We start from the raw sequence: 26,357 nt of genomic DNA, 5'->3' as shown, positions 1-26,357 counted from the left end.
CTAAGTTATAACTTACATTTTAAAACCTTTTTTTAAAAACATTCCATTTCACATTTTTAAATCCAGGCTAAATAATTAGTTATTAAATTAAGCTTTTGGGTTACTCTCTGTATAGAAAGGTGCAGAACTTGAGGCCCCCAGTCATAGAGTTTTCTGGTAATCTGAGGTGTTGATGGCACTGTCCATCACTTCATGCGCTCATTTGGGCTTGTGATGATGTAGTGGAAGGAATGTAATATCTTATAGTGTCCTCAGGACTGTGGTTGCCCTCTGCTCCTCCCTTTTAGTTCTACAGTTACAGATACACCTGCTGGAGCTGCATGATATATGGACTGTTCATGTGTTCATCCTTACAGATCTAATGACATCTTTCTGTATTATGTGCACGTTACTGCACAGATGATGACGCCGATGGACTGGACCTGCTCATTGGTGACACAGCATCTAAGATAAAGCCAGAAAGCATCCCAGTGCCACCAGTCGATGAACTGATCTACTCCAATGGATGCAGAAACAGCTCACCCAACTTGTTTATTCATCAAATTATACCAGTTAACCCTTTACTCTCATCTGTGATAGAGCCTCCTCAGTTCTATAATTAGTTCTCCCTCTGGCTGTTTCATGATGGTCTCCCCTTTTTCCTTGAGTCTTCTGTTACACTTTTAGACATGATATTTCACTTCAAATCTCGTTTGATTAATACATTTCCTTTATTGATCTTGATTAGTTGAGTCTTTCTTTTGCTTCTCCTTCTATTCTTCAGTAACCTAGTTAGCTACCGTTTATCCACCACGAATAATTTGTGTTAATTTTGGCTTGGTTGCATTGTTATGATGGTTATTATAGTGATTCTATTGAAATTGATACTTCTGGTCATGAGTCAAGAGTCATATTCTACGGTTTGGTAGACAAGAAATAATATACATATCAAATTGGTGACTTTGGTGAAGTGAAATTCAATTATCACTAATCATTAATAAAGATTATTCATTTTTTTATGTAGCAGAAGTGAGGGAAAGACCGAGGAAGTCAGCAGAGCACTATACACAAGCTACATATTTTTACATAAAAACCAAAACAACAAACACATACAGAAGCAGAGAAGTTAATATTAGGAGTGCCTTACCTGCCTGTTGCTGCCATGTGTTAAAAGCATCCACCTGCATTCTGCTTTTCTGACTAACGACCTTATGCCTAATGCACGGTGTGAAAGAAAAGATGTCATGTGGTCATGGGTATGCAAGTATGGAATAAGTAAATATGAATAAGAGGCGTTTAGGAGTCTCTATCACAATATTTAATGTGTAAAGTTTTATTCAAACTGCCTAGGCTAATCAATATTTGAAAAGATTAAATTTCAACTTTTGCTTCTGTTTACAAGAGTTGATTGAACAATTAAAGGCTGTTCAAACACTGTATGTGGGTTATGTGTGTTATGATCCACACACAAGGAAGTGGATCTAATCGCAAGAGGTTTTATTAGGGAACTCATACAAATCAGAGGGGTCGGGCATGGATTTGTAGTCTGGGTGGTTCAAGGTCGATAGCACGGGGCAGAGTTTGGGGGGTGTCCAGGGGTCAGGCGGAAGACGAGGTCCGAAACGTAGGCAGGAGTCAAAAACCAGGAAGACAAAACTGCTTGGTACGCAACACGAGGTTGGCAATACTTCATGACGCTAGTATGGAGAGGAGCTTAAGTAAGGGAGCAGTGATGAGGGAAACGATGATCAGGTGTGTGCTAGTATTCCGGCGAACCAGATCGGAGGCATGTGTGGGAAGTGGTAGGAATGGCAGTGCGGGGTTGAGCATGATTCCTGGCCTTCGTAACAATGTGCTTGTAGATGAAAAAATACAGCTCCTACAGGGTATTGCTTCCACTACACTGAGGCAAGACATGGTGTTGTACTTTGAAAGTTAATGGATAGTTTATTTTATAGAGTTAACAATTCTATTTCAGGATGCAGCTAATGAAACCTTTGAAAGGAATAAGCTGAAGTACGCAGGCTTGGTGGCTAACGTGAGAGAACGTGGGTGGCAGGTGTATATAAGGCCTGTAGAGAGAGGTGCCAGGAGGTTTGTAGCCAAGTCTGACACATCTTTGCTTGCGGATTTTGACCGTAGAGGCTATAAAATAAGGGCAGCTGTGAAGAAATTATTGGAAGTAGCAGAAAGGGTTAGTCAGTGGTTATTGATGAAGAGAGCACAGGCTAGTTTGGGAAATGCACTATAAAGATGGAATACTGTTTTTTTTTTGTTCAGGTACATGGAGGTCTGGGCAGGTGAGTGGATTGTTGTGTCATGTCATTGTGTAATATGGTAGATTCAGATAGACCCAGTGTCACTAAGCATGCATTAACAGTGCCAGTGGGGCTGGGTATATCCTCAGTGACTGAGTAGTCATTGGGTGATCGTCATTGCTCATACCAGTTGACCAAAACGTGTCCTAGATGCAGACCTAACTAAGTCTTACACCCCAGTCTGTGAAATCATGATTTATTTAAATGACGGCTTTGGGTGATGAGTCAAATTCTGCTCTCATTCTAGTGGATTGTGATGTTGATGTTCACTATAATCTTCTCAAGCTTCCTAATCCCTGTGTGAAAGATGACCTTAACAGGTAACTTTATCTATTCACTAAACAGCATTTTTGAGTTAGATCAATCTTCTAGCATTTTTGAGCTGGATTTTCTGCTCCTTGGTAGAGACGGCCACATGGTCGTTTGCTTCAGCAAACAAAGAACGTGTGGATTCTCCGTGATAATGACTCAACAAGGCCTGCCTTTCAGCTTTTCAACTATTAGAAGGATCTTCAATATTATATTATCTACTTGGCTGAATATGTCAATATAATAAAAGAAGAATGTAAACACAGTAAGTGGTTTTATTGGCATTTCTGTTTGGGTGTGAGTGTACTGTAACAGCCCAAGTGCTGCAGGGCTGTTACAGCTGCAAGAAGCAGGATGTACAGACTCCCTTGATGGAAACAGACATTTTCCAACACATGATAGGAACACTGGCACTCATATGCAACATATACAGTGACAAATACGACAGACCGTGAATTCCCACTGTATGCGGTGGGCCGTACTTTGTGACCAGTGGGAAGGGGAGTGTTCCGTGAAAGTAACTCCCCACCCCCCCAAGGGGCTAGGCTCTCGACGCGTCCATCCCCGGGACAGCAAACACCAGGCCGCCACGCACACACTCAAAACACATAACATAAATGGCAAAGCCTGGTGCCCACCCAACACAAGGCAGGCTAGGAGCTGCCAACAAGGGAGGCTTCTCAGTACATGAGGGGGAAAGGCAAAGTCCCTGCCTCTCCCAGGGCAGTCCGGTTGTGCTCTGTGGTGGGTCAACCAGCTCCAAAGAATCAGCTGCACTTGTTCAGCAGCAGTTCCAGATGTGTGGCTATGACTTTCAGTGGATGCCACTTTTCAGTGGCAACAACAGGAACCCAGCCTGGACAAACAACATATTGCACACACATGTTCTGTGGGTGCACACAACAAGTAGATGTGCCTATAGACAAACACAAAAGACGCTTTGACGCAGCGCCCGCTGGAAGAGCAGGCACTGGAGGCGTGTCCCTGGTGCTACTGATGCAGTCCTCCTCCAGGGCTTTGGGCAGACCTGTCTAGTACTTGTGGTCTGTACTCAGAAGAGGGAGAACACAGGCTACATCCGTGCTAGCCAGGGGCCTAGCCGGCTCCACCAGACCACCTACACCGGGATGCCCGTGAAGCCCTTCAGCTCTCCGTGGTCCCGGCTCGGTAGCCCCCACCCCCCCAAGAAATTCCAGGGGACGTTCCCCTCCTCTTGTGTGGCCACAAAAACTGGTTGCAGTTCTCTCACCAACATCCAGGTGTCCAGGCAGCAGCTTGGGATGTCCCTGAGCACATCTCCGTAAGAAGTCTGTTTGCCGTAGAGGGAATAGGCATCCGGGGGAGATCGGCCGGAGTGCTGCTGGGCAAGAAGCAGGATATACAGACTCCATTGATGGAAACAGACATTTACTAACACATGATAGGAACATCGGCACTCACATGCAATATATACAGTGAACATGAATATGACTTTGGCTAACATGGATACCATGAACAATGTGAACATAAACAATGACCGACAACGATGCACACACCACCAGGGGTTTAAATACATACAGACATAATGAGACTAAACCAGGTGCAGGTGTGTGTAAACAACATAGGTGTGGTTACAAATGAAACAGTTGGAGTAGGAACAAAGCCTTTAAATTTAGTGTGGCCTTTGGATATCTGAGGCCCTATTGGGTCATATATACATATCTGAGAGTAAGAGGATACCAGTCACATCAATTAAAAATATATGTAGTTATTTTAACTTTCAGCTGGACTCATACACTTGTATGCATGCAGTACACTGAAACTAGCGTATGCATAATATGCAAATACGCTGTTTGGAAAAAAAAAAAATCATTATGCCATCAAAACTGTATTGTAAAGGGTTACAAATAGAATCTTCTAGAATGATATTTGGCCTGTTGTGCCTGTACTTACTTTGTTCACATGTGCTAAACCCTAGTACACATGTAAGCTAAACACTGGAACTTATCACATAGTGATAACTCACATAGTATGGTGGTACAGGCATGATCCAAGGTTTTTCACCTAAAATTGTTCGTTTTTTAACATATGTGTTAATCCTGCTTGTTATTGCGATGCCACCACCTGCTGGTCTTAAGGTACCATGACATATTTCCACAACCAGCTTTGTGTAGGCACAACTGGTAATCACCTGATACTTTAGGATCAACACAACAGCAAGATAATTCTTCTGTAGATCCTGTGGAAGGCCTGTTAGCAGGGTTCAGTAATCTACAATGCACCAGCACTTCTTCCCAGAGGTCTAACGTGTGACAGCTTTGACTATGAATAAATCTGATGTCTGTAATAGACCCTGTGGATTAAACACAGCTCAGTGGGAGATGGAATTTAAGCATAGGTGCTGCTATGGCTTATATGGACTAATAGATAAAGTTCCAAATGGTGTGAGGCCACCAGTGTGGCACAAAATACAAATAGTTTACTTTGCAAAGCTAGAATTTCACTTAATGCCAAGTAGCTTGAGAAAGACACGTATGGGCCGAACTGCATTTTATTTTTTATTTAAAATTATATTTAGCAAGTTACTAATATATGTGTATGTTTGTGAATGTGTGTATGCTATTTCTCAGTAATAGATATAGTGGTTTTGTAGTAGTTATTTAGTAGTTGTTTGCGTTGACCTTTAGGGCGTTTGAACACTACAGGGAGGTGAAGATTCTGGGCTATGAACTTGAAAATCCTTGTTTGATATTGACAAATGTAAATGGGCATATGGACTCCTAGACATCGTATCAGAGATGGAACAGGTAAATACTGCACACAAGATTTGTGTAAGAGGGAGAATGATGAAAGTGTATATAACGGTATAGATTTGTTTACCTAGATAGTTGTGACATTGGCAAGGAGGGAGTGAGGCGCAAATGCAGGAATGAGGTGTCTATTCTGCATAACAGCAAATAAAGAAGCTGGTTAAAACAAACAAAAACAACACAGCGCTATCAGCAGGCCCGCAGGCGTGCCCCTTGGATGGGGTGAGCCTTGGGTGGGGATCCTTGAGCACTGTAACAGCAATTCCAACTTTTTGACAACACTACTGAAAATGTATTATCCTAGTAATTGATGGTACAGGTGTAACACCATGAGCTCCAATGTCTAGGATGGGCGATAGGTTCCTGGTTTTTAAAGAATTTTACCCTTGTTACCCAATTTTATGGATATACTATCCCTAGAATGAATAATATCTATCACCCAAACAATGTCAGTCTGATGCAGTAAAACAAACAGACAATTATCAACAGTATTAACAATTTATTAAATAGAATTTGGGGTCTTTATTTGCAGGAATAACATGTTAACAACACCACTTGCAAATAACTTCTCTTTATACTCTTTCAAACTTAACTCACTTTACACAGTGATAAATTAGGTGTCTGAGTTTAACCACCATAGCAGGCTACTGTCCACTTGAAACAAAAAGAGAAAAGAAAAAAAAAAAACACTTGTTGCAGACCTGACCATTGCTTGGGTATTACAAGGGTATTACCACAGGAAGATGGAACTACATTTGCTTTACCCATACATTACAACATGTGGTTTTCTTGAGTTCATCTAGAGGAAGCTGTTCTGGAAGACAAACACAAGGTGGCGTGTTGTGCTAATCTAACATTCTTTTGTAGGTGAAGCACTGTTCCAAACACGGTGAGGCACTGTTATGCAACTAACTTTATCCTTTGAGTTACTGGTTTTAATAGCAAGGTAGGACATCAACAAGATGGAAATTGAGCAAATATAAGATCAATGTGCAGGGCTGTTATGCCAACTCATACTACAACAGCTGAAGGAGGTATATGTATGTGCAAAGGTTTGTGCAGACAAAGAGAGAAGGCACATGTTGATTTGATTAATAAATGAATCAGTGGAAAAAGCTATAGAGGATGAGGATATAACTAAACAGTACTTGATGAATCTTTTAACACTGTTCAACCACCAAGAAACAGAGACTGCTTGCAGATCCAGAGATGGCACTACTGGCAGGGTGGTGGCTGACACAGAACAGCTGTGGAGACAGCACATGGAGATGCAGGTGAATTTTCAAGCATCAACAAAAGTACTTGAAGAGGAAATTAAACTATAGGGAGAGAAAGTAGGCAGAAAAGTACCCCAGCCATTTGAAATCCCAACAGGCCTTTGCACTCTTGCACAGTCCTTCTGTGAAACAGAGTGTGGTACAGCAACCACCTTCAAGAGTTCCAGAAGTGATTATTATACCTGAATTCCGAGTTAATGGCTAATGAGGTGAGGCCCACACATTCTTAACTCTTACTTGACGTAATCGAACCTCTACTGAATATAATAAACTCCCTGAACACTGACTATGTCCCCAAATTATTCAGATTAGCAGTCATCAAGCTACTTTTCAGGAAAGTTAACCTTGCGCTATGTCAGCTGTCAAATACAGGCCGATCTCATACCTTCCCTTTATTTCCGAGATCCTATAAAAAGCTGTAGCTCAGCAGTTAAGCTCATACCTGCATCATAACCAGATAAATTTCTTTCAGTCAGGGTTTAAGACTCATAGTACAGAAACAGCACTGACTAAAGTAATTAATGGCCTGTTGTTGGCTACCGACCAGGGTTATGTCTCTTATATCACTTATATTGCTTGATCTCAGTGCAGCAATTGACACCATAGATCACGACATTTTATTAGATAAACTCAAAAATGATGTCGGGTTTAGAGGAATAGTTATTTCCTGTCTTAAATCTTATTTAGCTGATTGTGAACATAAATAGAGACATTTCAGTATACACCAAGGTTAGTTTTTTTGTCCCACAAGGATTTGTTATAGGGCCTATGCTTTTTGCTTGTGCTAGTTTCTACTGCTATACTGATGATATTCAGTTATATGTCTCAGCCAAACCGGAGGACAAATATCAGCTTAATATTTTTGAGGAATGTGTAAAGATAAAGGTCCAGTGTTTAGTGTGTTTCTCATCAGACCCAGAGTTACAGGTGCTGTACGTTCACCTGGTGTGATCGGCCTCTGGAATGGGCTGCAGATTCAGACTTTATAAAGCTCCTCTATAAAACTTTGTTTTTGGCATAAGCCATTGATGATACAGTGAGTCTTGATTATAGAGTTTCAGTTAAAAGTCCATGATGTTTTCAGGCTCTTGGGGAGTACAAACCATGATTTGACCAGTAAAAAGTTGATAAGACGATGCATTTTTTTTCTTGGACAAAATACTTGTATTAGCAGAATGGCTTTCTACAGCTTAAATAATGCCCTCTGTATTGGATATTTAATGTTACTTTTGTCATCTATTTAATTGTGATAGAATTCTGAGATTAATTATATAATATTGTATGACAATCCTCAGAAATAACTGCGAAATTAAAGTGTGAAAAACCCTTGAGCATTATGCATTTTGTTTTAAAGAGCATATTTTTAATAGTATAATTAACAAATAACACATGTAGGGGTATATATATATATAATCTCCAAAACAATTTGTAGCTCAGTGTTCCAACATCTGCAAGCAGCGACTGCTATTGCAACCAGAGACTAACAAGGTACAACACACAGCCTACAGTGAGGGGGAGCCAGGACAGTGACAGGTCAGAGGGGACATGTCATCATCATCCTTGAACTTGGGGCCAAGACGCAATGAGTCCCTGCACCAAGCTCAATACTAGAACTGCTGTCTAGAGATTGAAAGTCATGGCTAAGATGAACAGACTAGCAGACCGCCAGGAACAGGTAAAGTACATGAAAGGCTGCTGGTACATGTGAATGCAGACCTAAAGACAATCCCTACTGAATCCCCATCACCAAAATTACTGATATGTCACTGATATTGCCACAGTGACAGTGATACTTGAGCTGCTTGGCTACATGATGAACACCATCATCGTGGCCACACTGAGCGAAGTCAGCCAGCTTACAGAAAAGCACATGAAGATACCTGAGAAGTATAACAAGCTGTCCATACCTGAGGCCGGACAGTCCTTATCCTGAAGAACCCCCATAAAGGGGAAATTCCATCCCACTAACAGACCGATTGATAGGCCTATGATTCAATGCCCCACATGGATCCTGGAATGTTTGGAAAGCTGGAATGCTTGAGGCTGTATAACATCAACAGGAGTCTATGACAACCCTAGAGTCCATCTTTAAGCCAATAGCACAAGTCATCATCAAGTGTGGTATTTGTTCCAAAGCTATTCTGTGTAGGCCTGAACCCCATCAGTGATCCTCGGCAAGAGGTACAGTGATGTGAAAGTGTTTTCCCCTTCCTGATATCTTATTTTTTTGCATGTTTGTCACACTTAAATGTTTCAGATCATCAAACAAATTTAAATATCAAAGATAACACAAGTAAACACAAAATGCAGTTTTTAAATGAAGGTTTTTTATTATTAATGGAAAAAAAAATCCAAACCTACATGGCCCTGTGTGAAAAAGTGATCGCTCCCATGTTAAAACAGAAATTAACTGTGGCTTATCACATCTTTGGAAAGCTGAGTTCAATTTTTCGAGTCACACCCAGGCCTGATTACTGCCACACCTGTTCCCAATCAAGAAATCACTTAAATAGGATCTGCCTGACAAAGTGAAGTAGACCAAAACATCCTACTAGACAGCATGCTGTGATCCAAAGAAAGTCAGGAACAAATGAGATACAAAGTAACTGAGATCTATAAGTCTGGAAAAGGTTATAAAGCCATTTCTAAAGCTTTGGGACTCCAGCGAACCACAGTGAGAGCCATTTTCCACAAATAGCGAAAACATGGAACAGTCATGAACCTTCCCAGGAGTGCTCAGCTGACCAAAATTACCCCAAGAGCGCAGTGATGACTCATCCAAGAGGTCACAAAAGACCCAACAACAACATCCAATGAACTGCAGGCCTCACTTGCCTCAGTTAGGGTCAGTGTTCATGACTCCACCATAATAAAGAGACTGGGCAAAAATGGCCTGTATGGCAGAGTTCCAAGACAAAAACCACTGCTGAACAAAAAGAACATAAAGGCTGGTGGTGGTAGTGTGATCGTCTGGGGCTGTTTTGCTGCTTCAGGACCTGGAAGACTTGCTGTGGTAAATGGGGCCATGAATTCTGCTGTCTACCCAAAAATTCTGAAGGAGAATGTTCACCCATCTGTTCGTGACCTCAAGCTGAAATGCACTTGGGTTCTGCAGCAGGACAATGATCCAAAACAAACCAGGAAGTCCACCTCTGAATGGCTTAAGAAAAACAAAATTAAAACTTGAGTGGCCTAGTCAAAGTCCTGACCTAAATCTCATTGAGATTTAAGTGTGACAAACATGCAAAAAAAAAGATATCAGGAAAGGGCAAACACCTTTTCACACCACTGTATGTATGACTGGCAGATAGTGAAGGTGGCTGATATAGAGAAATCGTACCAATGGCTGGAAAAGGCTGAAAGACAGCACAGAGGCACTAATCATGGCAGCACAGGAACAAGCACTAAACACAAGATCAGTGGAGGCTGTGATCTACCACACCAGGAAGGCCACCAGATGCACTCTGCAAGATGCTTCCATGCAGGGCGTTCATGGAATGCCATAACCATTGTGTACAGAAACATCTGTGCCATGTACGGGCTGGAAGTTGCAAGGTCTTAGTAGGATATACCCCCCAAACGTGGTGGAAAATGATCCTGTGGCACTTCCAGATACAGACAGACAAGATGGTAATGGCTAACCAACCAGACATAGTACTAGTGGACAAACAGCAAAAGAGGGTGATTGATGTACCAATCCCAAATGATAGCAATATCAGGAAAAGGGAACACAAAAAGCTCAAGAAATACCAAGGGCTAAAGGAAGAGATAGAAAAGATATAGGGGCTGTAGACTGTAGATCCTGTGGCCACTGTGGGTCAAGTGGTAATCATAGCACTAAGGGCTGTAACCCCACTTATAAACATCTGTATGTTCCCCCATCAGATTGCTTTGCTGATGTCATTCCTAGACCTTCCTAAGTTCAAGACTGTTTACTCAATACACATTAAATAGAAATAAAGATGCAGACTCTGGAATTAATTGAAGAGAATTGCTGGTCCCATCTTTATTCTGAGCTCAATGTTACAAACGAGGCATTGTCTGGAGAATATCTAACAGTCTCAAGTGGGCACACCTTTTATACATTTTCTTCATAGCCATTTTAATTTTTTCATAAAGATTTGTCCCGGTTCCACTATTGTTCTTCAAACCATAAATTGTATGCAAATTGATATTCAATACTTACACCAACTAGTTCTTGGTGTCATTAGGTTCATCCTGAACTACTTCTATTTTTTTTAAAAAGGTGATCATATTCCATATCACCAGCTACCCATATTGTTTCATCCGGTGCTTGGCCAGGATGTCCCGCCCTTGAACCAAGGCTCCCTCCTCGACTGAGGCCCCTAGAGGCCTGTCAAAGAGGCCTCCTCAGGATTTACGCTGAAGCCTACAGAGGCCTTTCCTGTATGAAACCAGTTTATTCTGAGCCATCCCTATTTTTCTGCTTAAAATATTATTTTATTACCTCAGAGGCCAGTATGCAACTGCTGTGTTGGGGAATGCTTGGTGGTGTAATCGGTAAAATCCATATTGAATTGGCAGCACTGAGTTTGCATTAATGGTGACAGTGGGGCTGGGTATGGCCTTAGTGACTGGGTAGGCCTATATGGACTTTATGGATTAGGAAGTGATTGGCTGAGCGGGTAAATTCAATGGGTAAATATAGAGAGATTAGCATTGTGCTTGCAGTTAGGTCTATGCATTAAACCCATATGGAAATGATGGCACTAAGCACGCATTAACAGTGTCCGTGAAGCTGTGTGTGGCCTTAGTCATCAGGGATGGCAATGTGAATTTAAAGAGGTGTATGTCATGGATTTAAAAGTGAACTTGGAGGGCTGTAGGGCTGGGGTGCCAGACCTCACTGAACCTTCTGGAGGCGTTAGGGGGTTTAATGTAAATCTATATGTCAAGAGAGACTATTTCCTTGAATGAGACAAGGGTAGGAAAATAAAAGGAACCTCCATGTAAATAAGCTAGCTAGGCTGTCATACTATTTCGTTAGCTAATTAGCTAGTTACTTGGAGCTTGCTAGTAGCCAATGTTAGATATACTAGCTAATGAGCTACTTGCTTTTGATCTCGACAGCAACACAAAGTAAATCAACTAAAGTTGCTTGCTCACTTTCAGTGTTAGCTCACCCAAATATTTTTCAGTGCTATTATGTGTACTTTGTGACTAGCACACTTCTTGCACAGACATTTAATTTAGGTGCAGAGTTCATTTTTATGTTTACTTTCCTCACCATTGATAGCTTTAAACCTGACCATCTATCAGGATGACATGATATTTGATGTAATAATGGTTATAAATGAACTTTCACTAAATCTTTCAACTGAGGTGGAAATAAAACTCCTAAATATCTAAATACATGCTTGAGCCATTAAAATGCCCCCAAATGTAACACCACAGTAAGGAAATATGCCCTTAAAGGAAGAGCTTCTGATGTGGACCAATTCACCCTTCACTTCAAAAAATTCACTTCAAAAAATATTAATAATCCTCGGGAGACAAGGTATGAATTTATCAGGGTCAGTAATACATAATAAGATATCATCTGCATAAAGCCTAAGTTTATGTTCTACTCCTCCTGCCAAACCCACTGAAAATCCCCTTGGCCCCTTATAGCCTCTGTTAAAGGTTCTAAGACTAATAGCCTCTAAGACTTGAGACTAAGTCTAAGACTTATAGCCTCTGTTAAAGGTTCTAAGACTAAGCAGAACATCAGTGCAGAGAGAGGACAACTTTGCCTTGTTCCCCTCCAAAGTATAACAATCTGAAATCACTTTATTAGTTTGTACTGCTGCCTCTGGTTATTCATGTAACATCTTAATGAACAGTTTGATCATTTTAGCTGTAACACTTGTTTAGTCCCAAATGTGTTTCCCTCTCTCTGGTAAAAACACATAAACTCACCTCCAATACTGCATTGATGCTATTTATTAATTGCATATGCTAGTGGCTTTTGAAACTGAGAAACCCAAGCTCTTTGTTCTTGGACTCTAGGTATCAGGCCTTATTATCACTAATTATTCTAACTGGTCTAGGGATCAGGATGACTGGAATTAACACTCACGGTAACTCTGGTTTTCCAATTTGACTTGTGAAGACAGTTTCTGGGGCATGGTGGCTTATAATGAATTATTGAATTGTTAATATGCGCATTGGTCTTATTACACACCTGGTGGAAGATCCTAGCAGAACTTTTAACGGTGCTCCAAGCATGCATGCTGTTTTTTCATTTATTGTTATGGCAAATGTCTTTTGATCGGGTTCAGCGCCATCAGGGTCGTCTCTCTGATCATTTCTCAGATCATCTCTCAGCTCATACTATTGGCAGGTGGCTCTGAATAACGCCTATGTTGTGCATCTGTTGTGCCAGAATAATGGTCAATGATTAAAAACCACACAGCTGTATCAGTGGAGGTTAAATGGAAAAGGCCCTTTTAAAGTTATTTTAGTTACTAAGGCAGCATTGTGCCAAGAGTGTAAGACCTGGATGTATGATTCAAACATGCCACACTAAACTGAGCCACCCTAAACAAAGAAATTATGGGTAATTCTTTGATAAGAACTGTGAGTGATATGTTGTGAGTGCTCCACTGAGTGTTAGGTAGAAAATGTCACTAGGGAAGGAGAACACACCAAGGCGAAATAACTATTACAGGTATTTATTGTGATAAATCCCATGTGAGGATTTTAAATGAGATGTAGGAATCTACAACAAGAAAAAAAAAAAATATATATATAAATATGTGTATGTAATATACAGAAATCAAAATGTGTACCTATGAAACGAAACAGTAGCCTTTTCTTTGAGAAATCAGAGAAGAAAACAATTTTGCTGCACAAAGAGCTTAGTAGCTTTGAATGGTGGAAATACACGCACTAACAAGAAAATGGGTGACTTTTTTCTCGTACCAAAAAATGATAACCTGCCTACTTCACCCACAAATCACTGCGCACTCTGTTCACTAATCTCCCTACAAGTCAGCATCACAGCAATCACGCCTCGATTCGCTGGGTGAGCAGACAACAAACTGTACGCCACAAAACTCATGGTTAATCACATGGAAAATTTACCATCTGTGAACTACACAGCTAACATTTCCCATCCTGGTTTTATACCTCTAATTTAGTTTCACAGCCAGGAAAATATACCACTACGAATGTTTATTAATACATAAAACAGTATCCTTTATATGCATCTATGTATGTCTACCTTTCATTTGACCAGGATGGCACTGAGTTAAATCACAGTCATTTCTATAACAATTTGGTGGACTTGACATTCTGCTTTGTTCACAACTGGCAGTAAGGGGACATTCACTTCTGGATGCCACTCTTAAAGCGACACCACACCTAATAATGCCAACACCTGCCATCACACCATATCCATCATCTGGCTACATAAAGAATGTGGCTCATGACGATGGTTTAAAACAAAACCCACAAGGGTTATTCGGACAATCTGTGATTAATTCCAGATATTGCTGCTATTGTGTGTTAATGTGCACTCCAGGAAACATCTATAGGGCAGAGTGTAAGGGACTCATCAGGCTGTGCTGCATGAAACAAGGGTTTGCTGCGGTTCCCGTGGTTTGCTCCTGATTCCACAGCATTCTTTTCATCGTGTCATTGCTATAACATGTCCTGCATGACTTGCACACTTGACTGAGAGTGCACCTCTCTGTAATGGGCAGATATATGACCAAGTTTGTTCTGTGTCTTCTATCCATACAAAGTCTACTGTAAAAATGGATATAGACAGGTATCGTATCTTAAAATTAAAGGCTGATGGTCAATATGACACATGAAAATTCATAAACACATGTGTCCTTGACGCAGTACTGGTTAGCATTTATATCTGTTACATCATGTATGAACAGATTCAAACGCTTTTCTTGGCCGGGCAGCCAGAGGGAGGGACACGCCCACTCCTGCTAGGGATCACACTAAACACCTGCCTCATTCCCAGTCTCCTGCCTACTAATCACCTTCAACTGTTCCTTGTTCGTTCTCTCTATTTAAACTCACAGGTCATGAGAGAGCGCAGCAGATTAGTGGCCTGTCGGACTGCTCACTCCCAACGTGTACATCGCTACAAGGACTACTGGAACAGAGTAGTGTTTGTCATTAGTAGTGGTATCGTCACATATTGACAATGGAAAATAAAGAGCACTTTGGCGCAACCTTGCCTCTCGCTCCCTCTGAACTGCCACCATCACAGAATGTGCATCCACCTGGAAGCAGGGCAAGCAGCACTGATTGGGCCAACTGCTTTCTATCCAGATGGTGGCTCTGGAGCAGCAGAAGCAGGAGATTGGGAAGATCCGCTCGCTAGTTCAGAATTTCGGGCAGCGTGTGAACTGCATGACCATGAGTCCCGAGCAGTGAGCAATCCCTCCTTTTACCCCACCTGTTCTGGTGGGGGTAAGATGTCTGATTGCTATCCCCGAGGCATACGGGGGGGGACCCAGAAGGCTTTGTGGTGCAATGCAAACTTTTATTTGGGTATCAACACTGTTTGCCAGAACATGCCAAGGTGTCGTTTGTTATCTCCAGGCTAACTGAGAGGGCACACACCTGGGGAGCTGCACTTGTGGCCAACTCGTCCCCGTGGATGAACGACTACCGCGGTTTCATTCAAGAACTGAAAGCAATATTTTACCATTCACGTCATCCAGTATTTTACCATCCTTGCTACGATTAAGGCAGGGATTCAGGACTGCAGTGGACTATGCTATGGAGTTCCAGACACTTGCTGCGGGATCTCACTGGAATGAACCTGCCTTGATGGACATTTTCATAAACGGGCTGAGGGCAGACTTGTAAGTGGAATTAGCTTGCAAACAGGAGGCTACCTCACTGAATGAAGTGGTTCACCTCACCATCACATACAACCGCCTCCTGCAGGAGCAATGATGCTACCTCCACCGAGGGTTGCCTCAGTGGGAGGGGACTCCAGTGACTGGGCAGACGGAAGCTCCAGAGGAGCGGATGCAATTAGGCGTGGCAAGGGTAAGGAGCAAGCCCAAGAATCAGAGGAGAGGCAACATTTGGTGAGTTGCTTCTCGACTCTTTCCATGTTTAAATTCCCGGTGAAAGTATTCCACCAGGGTCGTCGGCTTACTGCATCGACTCTGGTGCAGCAGGCAACATTATGGACTGAAGTTTCGCAAGGAGGTAGGGAATAAAAGCCATCACCCTCCCCTCCCCTTTAAGTCTGCAAGCACTTGATGGAGGACCAGTATGGTCGGGTTACATCATGCACGTCACTCCTCAAGTTGTCCTCGAAACTAACGGGGAGCATGTTGAGCATATTGCTTTCTACCCCCTTTTCTCTCTCTCTCACCCCCTCACGCTAGGTCTACCATGGTTGCGTGCCCACAGTCCTCATCTGCTGTGGAACAAGAACCACATCCTTAAGTGAGTGCCTTCCTGCGACCGAAGATGTTTGACAACCCAGGTTATCCCACTCCGAGCGACATCTATAGAGAGTCCTGAGGCTGAAAAACACTTCAACATTCCTGAGGAGTATCGAGATCTGATGCAGGCTTTCAGCCCCACCAAAGCCATGCAACTTCCCCTTCATTGTGAGTGGGACTGTGCCATCACCCTCAAGGAGGGATCAGTTCCTCCCAGGTGCAGAATATATTCTCTCTCCCAGGAGGAGGAGAGGACTATGGAGCAATACATAACAGAGGCCCTCGGGCAAGGATACATCCATCCCTCTAAATCACCGGCTTCTACTATTGTGTTTTTTGTAAAGAAGAAGGATGGCGGACCATGTGTGGACTAGAGAGGGCTTAACCAGCTGCTTGTGCAGTACCACTATCCCCTGCCCTTAGTTCCAGCAGCACTTGAACAGTTAAGGGGAGCCAGGTATTTTACCATATTAGACCTACGCAGTGCATACAACCTAATAAGGATTAGGGAGGGTGACCAGTGGAAAACTGCCTTCAGTACATCATCAGGACATTATGAATATTTAGTATTGCTCTACAGCCTGGCCACGGCTCCTTCTATCTTCCAAGTGTACATCAACGAGGTCTTAAGGGAGTTCTTGGGTAGATCCATTGTCGGTTATATCGATGACATTCTGATCTATTCCTCCTCCTGGGACCAACATGTGCGAGATGTAAGGACCGTTCTCTGTACCCTATTGCAAAACTCCCTCTACTGCAAGGCAGAGAAGTGTGAATTCCACCACAGAGAGGTAACCTTCTTAGGTTATGTCATTCAGGAAGGCAGCATGCATATGCAATCTGGCAAGGTGGAGGCCATGATGGCCTGGCCTAGACCGCAGACTCGTAAAGAGTTACAGCGGTTCTTTTGATTTGCGAATTTTTATTGGAGATTTATTAAATCCTTCAGCACACTGGCTAAACCTCTCACTGACCTCCTAAGGGGACAAACACAAAGGGTGAAATGGAGTCCCAAAGTGGAGAGCACATTCAAGGGGCTCAAGGCCACCTTCTCTACCACCCTGGTGCTACAACAACTGGACCCAATGAAACTCTTTGTGGTGGACACATCAGATGTGGGAGTAGGCGCAGTGCTCTCACAATACATGGGAAAGGTAGAGAAACTGAGGCCCCTAGCCTACTGATAGGGGCATGGTATTGGTGACCAGCCATGAACAAGGAGGTGGTGAGCTATGTGGCTTCATGCTCAGACTACGCACACAGTAAGACACCCCAACCCTGCCTGCAGGTAAACCTCTTCCATTGCCTACTCCTCTGCATCCATGGTCACACATCATGGTGGACTTCATTACCGACTAACCTGCCTCTGAGGGTAACATGGTCATCCTAGTGATTATTGATCGGTTCTCTAAAATGGTCTGGTTTATTGCTTTAACAAGACTGCCTATGGCCCTGGAGACTGCTGATCTACTCTTCCATCACATCTTCAAACAGTTCAGGTTACTGGAGGACCTAGTTTTAGACAGAGGACTGCAATTCACATTGAGAGTATGGAAGGAGCTACTTGGTCAGCCTGACTTCCGGCTACCACACCCAAGCTAATGGTCAGGTAGAGAGGGCAAATCAGGAATTAGGTAAGTTCTGCATCACACAGGGACTGGTTTATCACTGTTTCAGTGCGTTTGAGTACCAGCGACCACTCTACCCCTGAAATACTCCTGTGTCCGACCAACCAACAGTAGAGTATTGGTGTCGGCGCAGCGAACAAGTCTGGGAGGAAATGCATCAGCGGCTAAGCAGAGCGATCACAGCTTACAAGAAGATAGCTGACAGGAGATATGGAGAGACCCCCTCATATGATCCAGGACAAAAGGTGTGGGTGGCAACAAAGGATGGTCGCACAGGTTCTATGGTTCAAAACTGGTGGCTAGATACGAAGGTCCTTACACCATCACCAAGCGGATCAACGAGGTCACCTATTGGGTAGGCCTGCCTGGCAACAGCCGGGTATCAAGGACCTTTTATGTATCCGCCCTAAAGCCTTTGGCGGAAGGCCCCCTGCAGAAGACTCTGGTTCCTCAGTTACCCCGCCCCCACCTATAGACTTGGACGGGGGACCAGTTTATCGGGTAAGGAGACTGATTGATTCCCGGAGGCGGGGTATCCAGTTGCAGTACCTGGTGGACTGGGAAGGGTATGGTCTGGAGGAGCGCAGCTGGATACCAGCCTCCAAGATATTAAACCCTGACCTCACTGCCTCTTTCCATAGGGAACACCCACGGAAGCCTGCTCTGCCACTACATTTGGTATTGTCATATATTGACAATGGAAAATAAAGAGCACTTTGGTGCAACCTTGCCTCTCGCTTCCTCTACCATTACATAACCACGCAGGTTCTCCTCCACCCCTACACACCCATGCAGGTTCTCCTCCACCCCTACACACCTAAGCAGGTCCTCCTCCACCCCTACACACCCACACAGATTTTCTTCTACCCCTACACACCCACGCAGGTTCTCCTCCACCCCTACACACCCACGCAGGTTCTCCTCCACCCTTAGACACCCACGCAGGTTCTCCTCCACTCCTACACACCCACCCCTGCTGTCAGGTCCTCCTTCATCCAGCTGTTTACTGTCCCATCCTCTAATCACCACTCTTCAAGTATTTTCTAGAATTGTTCCCCATCTCATGAATCCACCCCCAAAATCTGTGTATTCAGATCTGATTCTACAGTTTAATCTAACAACAAAACAAAAAAAACCCATTTTTTCTCTAGCATACAACCTGCCCTAGACCTGATCTGTTCCTCTCATTTCCCTATCTGTCTCCCTCCACAGTTCATTTAGTTGATCTTCTCTACACCACTGCTTGCATGTTCTTGTCCTCTACAGTTATTGCTTTGTATTCTTTGTTATGACATGCATTACAAGTAACTAAACACTAAAATATTTAAATTTTGGGTTTATTTTCACTTTAAGGGCATTGTAATATGGGTCAAGTCAAGTAATGTGTTCAGACCTTTGTGCCAATCGCATAGGCAAAAAACATTATGGAGAACACAGCTGTCCTGTATATGCTATGTCTGTGTTACATCCATGCTCAAGAACAATGTATAAGAAATTGATAAAAACTAAATGATTTGGCATGCTAAGTGTAGTACATCCACCAGAGGGCAGACAGGTCACAGTTTACATACAGTAGTCTAGTGGAAGGCTTCAGACTTTGGATAGCATGCTCTGGATCTTATGACTGAAATAGGAAATAAAGATTTAATATACAGAGGAGAATAAAGTTTAACATCAATCTGAATTCTTCTCTTCATTGCAGCAGCTACCTGCTGTAAGGGCATATCTTAAGGTCCTCTGTCCGGTCAGGATACTGTAGAGAACTTTGAAGAAGTTCCATTCCCATAAATCCATGACACTAGTCTTAGTGGAATAACCGAGGAGTGCTTCACACACTACAACAATACCACAGTCGGCTTCTACATGTACAGCCACATGAGCAAACTGAGGCCTGGAATGAGAAGCTCTTTGTAATGTGTTGTTATATAACTTCATACAACAGTTAGTTCAGACCTCGCAATTTGGTGGTTGTGAACTTTCTAACCATGCTGCTATTGGTGAAACAGCATGATTTTTTCACAACAAAACTGCATCAACCCACTGACACATTTCTAAATAACAACCTTTGTGCATACAAAATGGGTAAAAAAATTGCTTTTATAAGATATCATTTGACCTGTAGTATGAGGGACCATATGACTGCAGACTAATTAAATCTGCCATTTAACCAAACAGGTGGTACTTGGGGGACCACCAAGAGTATGCAAGAAGTCTTTTCAAATGTGGTAGAACTTGTGAATAGTTTAATATTATTTTTATGGAGAAAAAACATCCACATTCTATAGTCTTACTGAAATGTTCATTTATGGGATTTGGGACAAATGAAATTATTACATAACCATCCTATCACAGAGTAGCACTCAGGTTAAAGTCACTTTAGTTGGTCAGACAGCCAAAACGCAGTCTAAATCCCAAATCGATTCATGATAGAGGCAAAGCAGACTAGCAAACTGCAAAAGACCAGGAGAGTGAGAGGAAGTCATGAGAAACAGGCAGCAGAGCACTATACACAAGCTACTTATTTTTACATAAAAACCAAAACAACAAACACATACAGAAGCAGAGAAGTTAATATTAGGAGTGCCTTACCTGCCTGTTGCTGCCATGTTTTAAGAGCATCCACCTGCATTCTGCTTTTCTGACTAACGACCTTATGCCTAATGCACGGTGTGAAAGAAAAGATGTCATGTGGTCATGGGTATGCAAGTATGGAATAAGTAAATATGAATAAGAGACTGTATGTTTAGGAGTCACTATTACACTATTTGAATAAAACTTTGACTACCCTCAGCAATATTTGAAAAAGATTTAAGTTCAACTTTCACTTCTGTTTATAAGAGTAAACAGAAGCATAAACAGGGTGTTCAAACACCCTTTATTGTATGTGTTTGTAGATAAACAAAATCTACAGGTCGCACAGTGTATTGCTTCTACTACACTGAGGCAAGACATGGTGTTGTACTTTGAGTTTTATTTCACTAAGGACATATCTTAAAGGCCCATGTGGAGTGACAGGTCAGGATACTGTAGAGAGCTTGACCATGACACTAGTCTTAGTTGAATAACTGCAGAGTGTATCACTCACTACAACAATACCACAGTCGGCTTCTACTTGTACAGACCACACAAACTGAGGACTGGCATGAGAAGCTTTGTTATGTATTATTGGATTGTGTCTTAAAACACCAAAACAGTGATAATTCTGAGGCTTTCAAAAAAAAAATCACACTCTATATTATTACTGAAGTCCTCATTGGAGGGCTTTGGGACAATGCTGACTGTTATATACCCATGATACACACACACACACACACACACACACACACGGAAGCAGGGAAGTCAATATTTAAAAGTGCCTTACCTAACCCTAACACTGACCTGTCAAACCTTTGGGTACATGTCCCCATAAGTGAGTAATTGTCAGGTTTTTTATCCAATTGGGGACCAGGCACAAAGACCCCATAGTGGAAGAGAAAATAGTGGTGGTCCTGTGAAAAAGGTGAATAGAGGTTAGGACTGTGGATATATTCATCATACAAGTTTGTCACTGCTGTAATGTCCCGTGTCTCACATGGTTGTCTGAGATGATCAGATCTATGATTTCATCTGTTCCATGTCTTTTCTCTTTTTCTCATGTGAAACGCACACATGCAGGTCTGAAACTGAGAGAGGACACCTCTGAGAGGTGATCATCTCAAACTCCTGCTTAGTTTAGTATGTGCATCTTAAAACAAATTTTGCAGCCTTTATTATGCAAGGTGTGTGTAATAATGTGAGCAATAATGTGAGTGGTACAGCATATGTTGTACAGGGTGTGTGTGTGTGTGTGTGTGTGTGCGTGTACCATTTTATAAATATGCACAAATTATGGGTGTTTTGTGGGTGTGGCTTTTGGGTCATCACAGGGTTATATCATATTTGTGTATATGTGTGTGTGTGTGTGTGTGTGTGTGTGTGTGTGTGTGTGTGTGTGTGTATGTGTGTGTATAGTGAATAGTCTGAATGTGTGTGGTCTCAGAAATGATACCCTGCACACAGCAGGACTGTGTGGTCCACCAAGAAGGTGTAAACAAGTATGGTAAGTGTGTCCGGCAGAACCATGGGGAAAACATGGAGCTATTACAGGTTTACATTTACTGCATTAAACTGTGCCAAAAAGAGCAGGAGGGAGGTTGGAAGGACTTAAAATATAACAAGATTTATATAAAAAATATATTTTTATTCCAAACTACAAAAGTTGAAAACATGTAACTTTTTTGGTCAAATTTCTCAATAAAATAGTACACGAACTGTAACAAGAACAGTCAAGTCAGCAAAACAAGCTATCATTACAAATACTGTAGCAAGAAAAACAATGTCAAATGTTTTAAATTTAAATTAACTTAAACTGTACAAAATATGTACATTATTTACAGCGTTCAAACTCCAAAAAAAATTTATTATTTTTTTTAAAAAAAAAGGAATGAAGCTGCAAATCGTCCAGTCTTTTTGACAAACGTACTGACTCTCTCATGAGGAGTCAGTTAGTCCAAATCTGACACTCTCAATGCTGCAGGAGCCCTCTGGCCTTCGGCCGGTCTTAACGTCTCTGAAACTCTGGCCAGCCGCCTCGCATTGAGACGCACTGTTAAGTATACACAAGAATGCATTATCTCTCTCTCTATCTCTCTCACTTGGGTGAGGCGTTTTTATCTTCCATTCAGACGTGAAACCCCCCCCCCCTCCCACACCTTTCATTAGTCTTGCTCTCTGAGTCTGGATCTGCCCACCACAGTTTAAGGGAAGGGCTGAGCTTCGTGGGGTCAATCAGTGACAAAGGGGCATCACCGTGTCCAGCTATAGTGCAGTACTGTTTTAGGGTCGTCAGAGTGACACCCTCTCATTTTAACCCCCCTCCCCCCAAGTTTTCTTCCACTTGCTTTGAGACAAATGAGCCCCTGACATCCACCATTACACGCTGGGTACATTAATACAGTTTTGTGTCCAAGTACAAGAAACACGCAGACACAAACACACAACACACAAATACACACATACACAGAAAAAAAACAACAACACGTAAAATGAAAAATAATAAATCATAAGAAGACGAGTATTGTGCTGGGATATGAGATGGATATCTGTTTGATTCAAGTGGACAGTCACTGGACAGAAGTCCTCTTGTCGCCTCGCCGAGGCCACCTCCCTCTGCACTCACGCCATGTCGCCGAGCATCTTCTTGTAGTACATGGACTCGAAAATGTCGTTCTCACCGGGACAGTTGTAGTGGCATGCGCACGTCTTGATGAACATCATCTGCTTCTTCATGACCTGCCCGTCAGGGCACTTGAACTCCATGGGCAGTGTGGTGGTCCTGTGGGGCGTGCAGCAGCGGCCATCCGTGCACACGCCGCAGAACTTTGGCCGGTACGCTTTGGTGGTGGTGCAGCCTGAAATCTCGAACTTCATTGGCTTGGATACTCGAGGAGTGCGGATGCATTTCTTCCCTTTCTGCAGTAGCCATGGAAGGAAAAAAAAACACACAAGGGCTTCACACAACATGTTTCCGCAACGTTTGATGCTGTCGGCTGGTGCAGCTCGAGCTACGGATGTGATTGGCAAGTCAGTGCTTACCCTGATTTTCTCTTCCAAGTGGGACTCACAGGGACGCACCATACAGAGGCGTGACTGCTTCTCTAGACGGCATTCACGGTTGTCATTGGTGACGCGGGTGGAGATTCCAAGGCCGCAGGTCTTTGAGCAGGCACTCCACTCGGTGGTCTGCACCAGGCAGTTTTCACGCATCATGGAAGGGTCTGGGCCATATGTCTCCTCTTCTCTAAAAGCTACAGATGCAACAAAACAAAATGGTTAAAACAAGGTAATTCCTGTCCTGCAGTAACACCATGAGTATGCGTCAGAATCTAATTGGAGTGCCTGCTTTTTCACACGTATCTGTGTGATGTCATTCACCGCTTGCTCTGAATAAATGCATCAAACATTTGACGCTTACTCTGCATGCTCAGGAGAAGAGGTGGAGTTTCTCACCTGCGAGGGCGGAGCCCACAAATGTGTTGGTGTGTGGTGAGTCGCAGACCCACTCTTCACAGCACTTCCCAGGCACCTTGACCCGGCGGGGGGCGGGGCAGTCCGGGCTGGGAAGCCTCACGTCCATGCCGCAGAGGGGCACGCAGCCCACGGCTCCATCCAGGCAAGTGCACTGGTACTTGCAGCTGCTCTGGAATGACTCGCCACTGCGGTACACCATGCCTCCGAAAACACAGGGGGCACCGTCCCTGGCTGTGGTTGAGAGAGTGAGAAGCTGAAGAAAAGGTGACCCGGAACAGAGGGTTGTGACATTACATGGCACAACTCCTTTATAATACATAAGAATCTTTCAAGTGCTCATGATAGAGGTTCACGTATGTGAACAAGGGATATCTCTGAACTGTGTATGTTCATGTGGATCTGACGGTGTGTGTGATGATGGTGTGAGCAGTGATGCTCCCTTACCAGTGCAGACTCCGATACGACGGTTGCTCGGGGAACCATAGTCACAGAAGAGGCCTTTGTGGGGGTCACACGCATCTCTCTCTGTGCAGAGCTCTCCCAGCTGCTTCGCACACACCCGGCAGCAGCCACAGGTGTCCAAGACCAGACTCACGCCTGGTGGGCACTGGGGGTGCAGGTCAGGACACTGGCACTCCCCGCTACACTCCTGGGCTACAGCCTGGCAATCATGAGTAGAAAACCCATTTATACGTCTAATTACCCGTGTTCACTCATTCATTAATCCATTCATATGTTGAGAGGCTATGTACAGCGTTCTACATATGCAGGTATGGTTGTCACAGGAGTTAAAAACTTGGGTTCAAAGCAGGTTACTTGCTGTGTCGCTATTGCAATTTACAGTATAAAGTCCTAAACACCACAGTAATGCCATTATAGAGGTAAAACATACACTAAACTTACCCAGCTGAACAACGCGATGCAAAGGACAAAAATAAGTCTTGTGCTCCTTCCTGAAAACATGTTGCCTCTTTTTCTTCTTCTATTAGACTGTTTCAAAAAAAGTTTAAGAAATTCTCTCTTTTGAGCTCACAAAAAAGTCTTCGTCCGTCTCTGTAGAGTCGTATTCTTCTTGGCGGCTGGGGTGTCTGATCGCGTTGATCTCGTCCGGGTCAGGCTGTTCCTAGGCGTTCCTGTGAAAGCTGAAGTGTAGCTTCTGTAGGCTGCGTGGCTCACAACTCTGGCTCTTGAGCCCTGCTGCTTCCCTCAGGAGGAGTGTTCTAGGTCTGAAGCAGCACGCCGCGCTGCCTTTATACCCTCCGAGAGCCGGAGGCTGCCGCTGGCTCAATGGAGCTCTGGATAAACATGGACATTCCGAGCATTCTTTCCTAGTTTCCTGCCCCCCTCCCCGCTCCTCCCAAACCCTCCAGTCTCGCACCCCCTGCCATCCCACATTCCAGCTGTCTGAGGCAGTGAGGGCTGTCACATATCAAAATAAAAGTGAAGGCACGCTTTGCCCTCGCTGTGTGTTTTGGCCAGTGTTTTTTTTTAATTTAAAAAAATAATAATTTTTTTTCCTTAATATCGGCTCATCTAATAGACCCATGACTGTATGTTTGTCTGGTTTGGTAATGCCTAGTGGTTGTATGAACTTAGAGCACTTGTTTTTAGAGTGACTATGAAATGTTTGGTACTTTACTTTAAGAACATCTTTCCAACAGTAGGAGGAAGAAGAGGCTTTAAATAATATAACATATGAGCGACAATGCCTTACACAGCTCAAGTGAAAGAGGTTTCACTTACAGTCGTACTCTGAATATATCAGACAAACCAAAATATACAGGCATATCAGCTGAAATCCTTTTGTATATTGTGTTTATAAGGTTGGCTACAGCAAAGCTAAATCTTACTTTGGCCATATTCTGCAACTGCGGTCTGACCCAGTCCTTTAATCATTTCATGTTTTTTGTTCCAAGGGTTTTCACCTTGCTAATAAGGTTTAGTCTGTATTCCGCATGGTGCAGGTGTGTGGTGGGGTCTTGTTTTGCTCCAGCAGATTCTAGACAGCGAGCAGACGGAGAGGTGCAGGAAAGCGGCTAGACTTCTTCACTTGTGTATTAAAAAAAAAAAAGACCTGTTGAGCCCCAGACCCCCCAACCGCTTTCCCCCACCTCCCTCCCCCCGTCCCCCAGCCAAACCACCTGCCCCCCCCCCTTATGGAGTGCCTGCTCTCTCACGGCAGCCAATCGGAAATGAAAAGCCCTGGCTGAGAGGCGCGAGAGAGCAGGAGGAATGTATCAGCCCTGCCAGCAGACATGCTGTTCTTACATGCCGTCTTGGAGGAAGAGTCTCCTTATAAGGGAATCTTTACTCTGGGCCCCCATTTCTTGCTCTCTCTCTTTTCCTCTCTTCATCTTTTCTCCAGCGCCCCCTCCCTTGTTCCCTCGCTTTCGCTGCGGTTGGGGCTGAGTGTACAGTAGGAACTCTGCTGGTTGCTGCTGTCTGGAAGCGGAGATGCGACGGCTGTGCAGGATGGTAATGTGCCCTGTCTGTCAACAACCTCTCATTCCAGCTGAAGTCAAGGATGCCAGGGCTTACCCTCTGTTAAGCCTCCCAGCATAGACACACACTCACACAC

General features: G+C 43.4%; 1 protein-coding gene across 1 annotated transcript; it reads right to left on the bottom strand.

Moving 5' to 3' along the window:
• Window positions 1–21,929: 21,929 nt before the first annotated feature.
• On the bottom strand, window positions 21,930–25,006 carry ccn2a (cellular communication network factor 2a). The gene is made up of 5 exons (XM_027029558.3): window positions 24,683–25,006; window positions 24,224–24,440; window positions 23,759–24,010; window positions 23,345–23,556; window positions 21,930–23,221 (listed from the first exon to the last, which is right to left on the bottom strand). Exons 1-5 carry the CDS (start codon window positions 24,740–24,742, stop codon window positions 22,925–22,927), a joined length of 1,038 nt encoding a protein of 345 aa, XP_026885359.2. The 5' UTR covers window positions 24,743–25,006; the 3' UTR covers window positions 21,930–22,924.
• Between the last annotated feature and the right edge of the window lie 1,351 nt (window positions 25,007–26,357).

The sequence above is a fragment of the Electrophorus electricus genome, chromosome 2, assembly GCF_041902795.1.
Source record: "Electrophorus electricus isolate QZ-2024a chromosome 2, ASM4190279v1, whole genome shotgun sequence".
NCBI lineage: Eukaryota > Metazoa > Chordata > Actinopteri > Gymnotiformes > Gymnotidae > Electrophorus > Electrophorus electricus.
The sequence above is the reverse complement of the archived record's forward strand: the minus strand, read 5'-3'. Positions and strand labels throughout refer to the sequence as shown.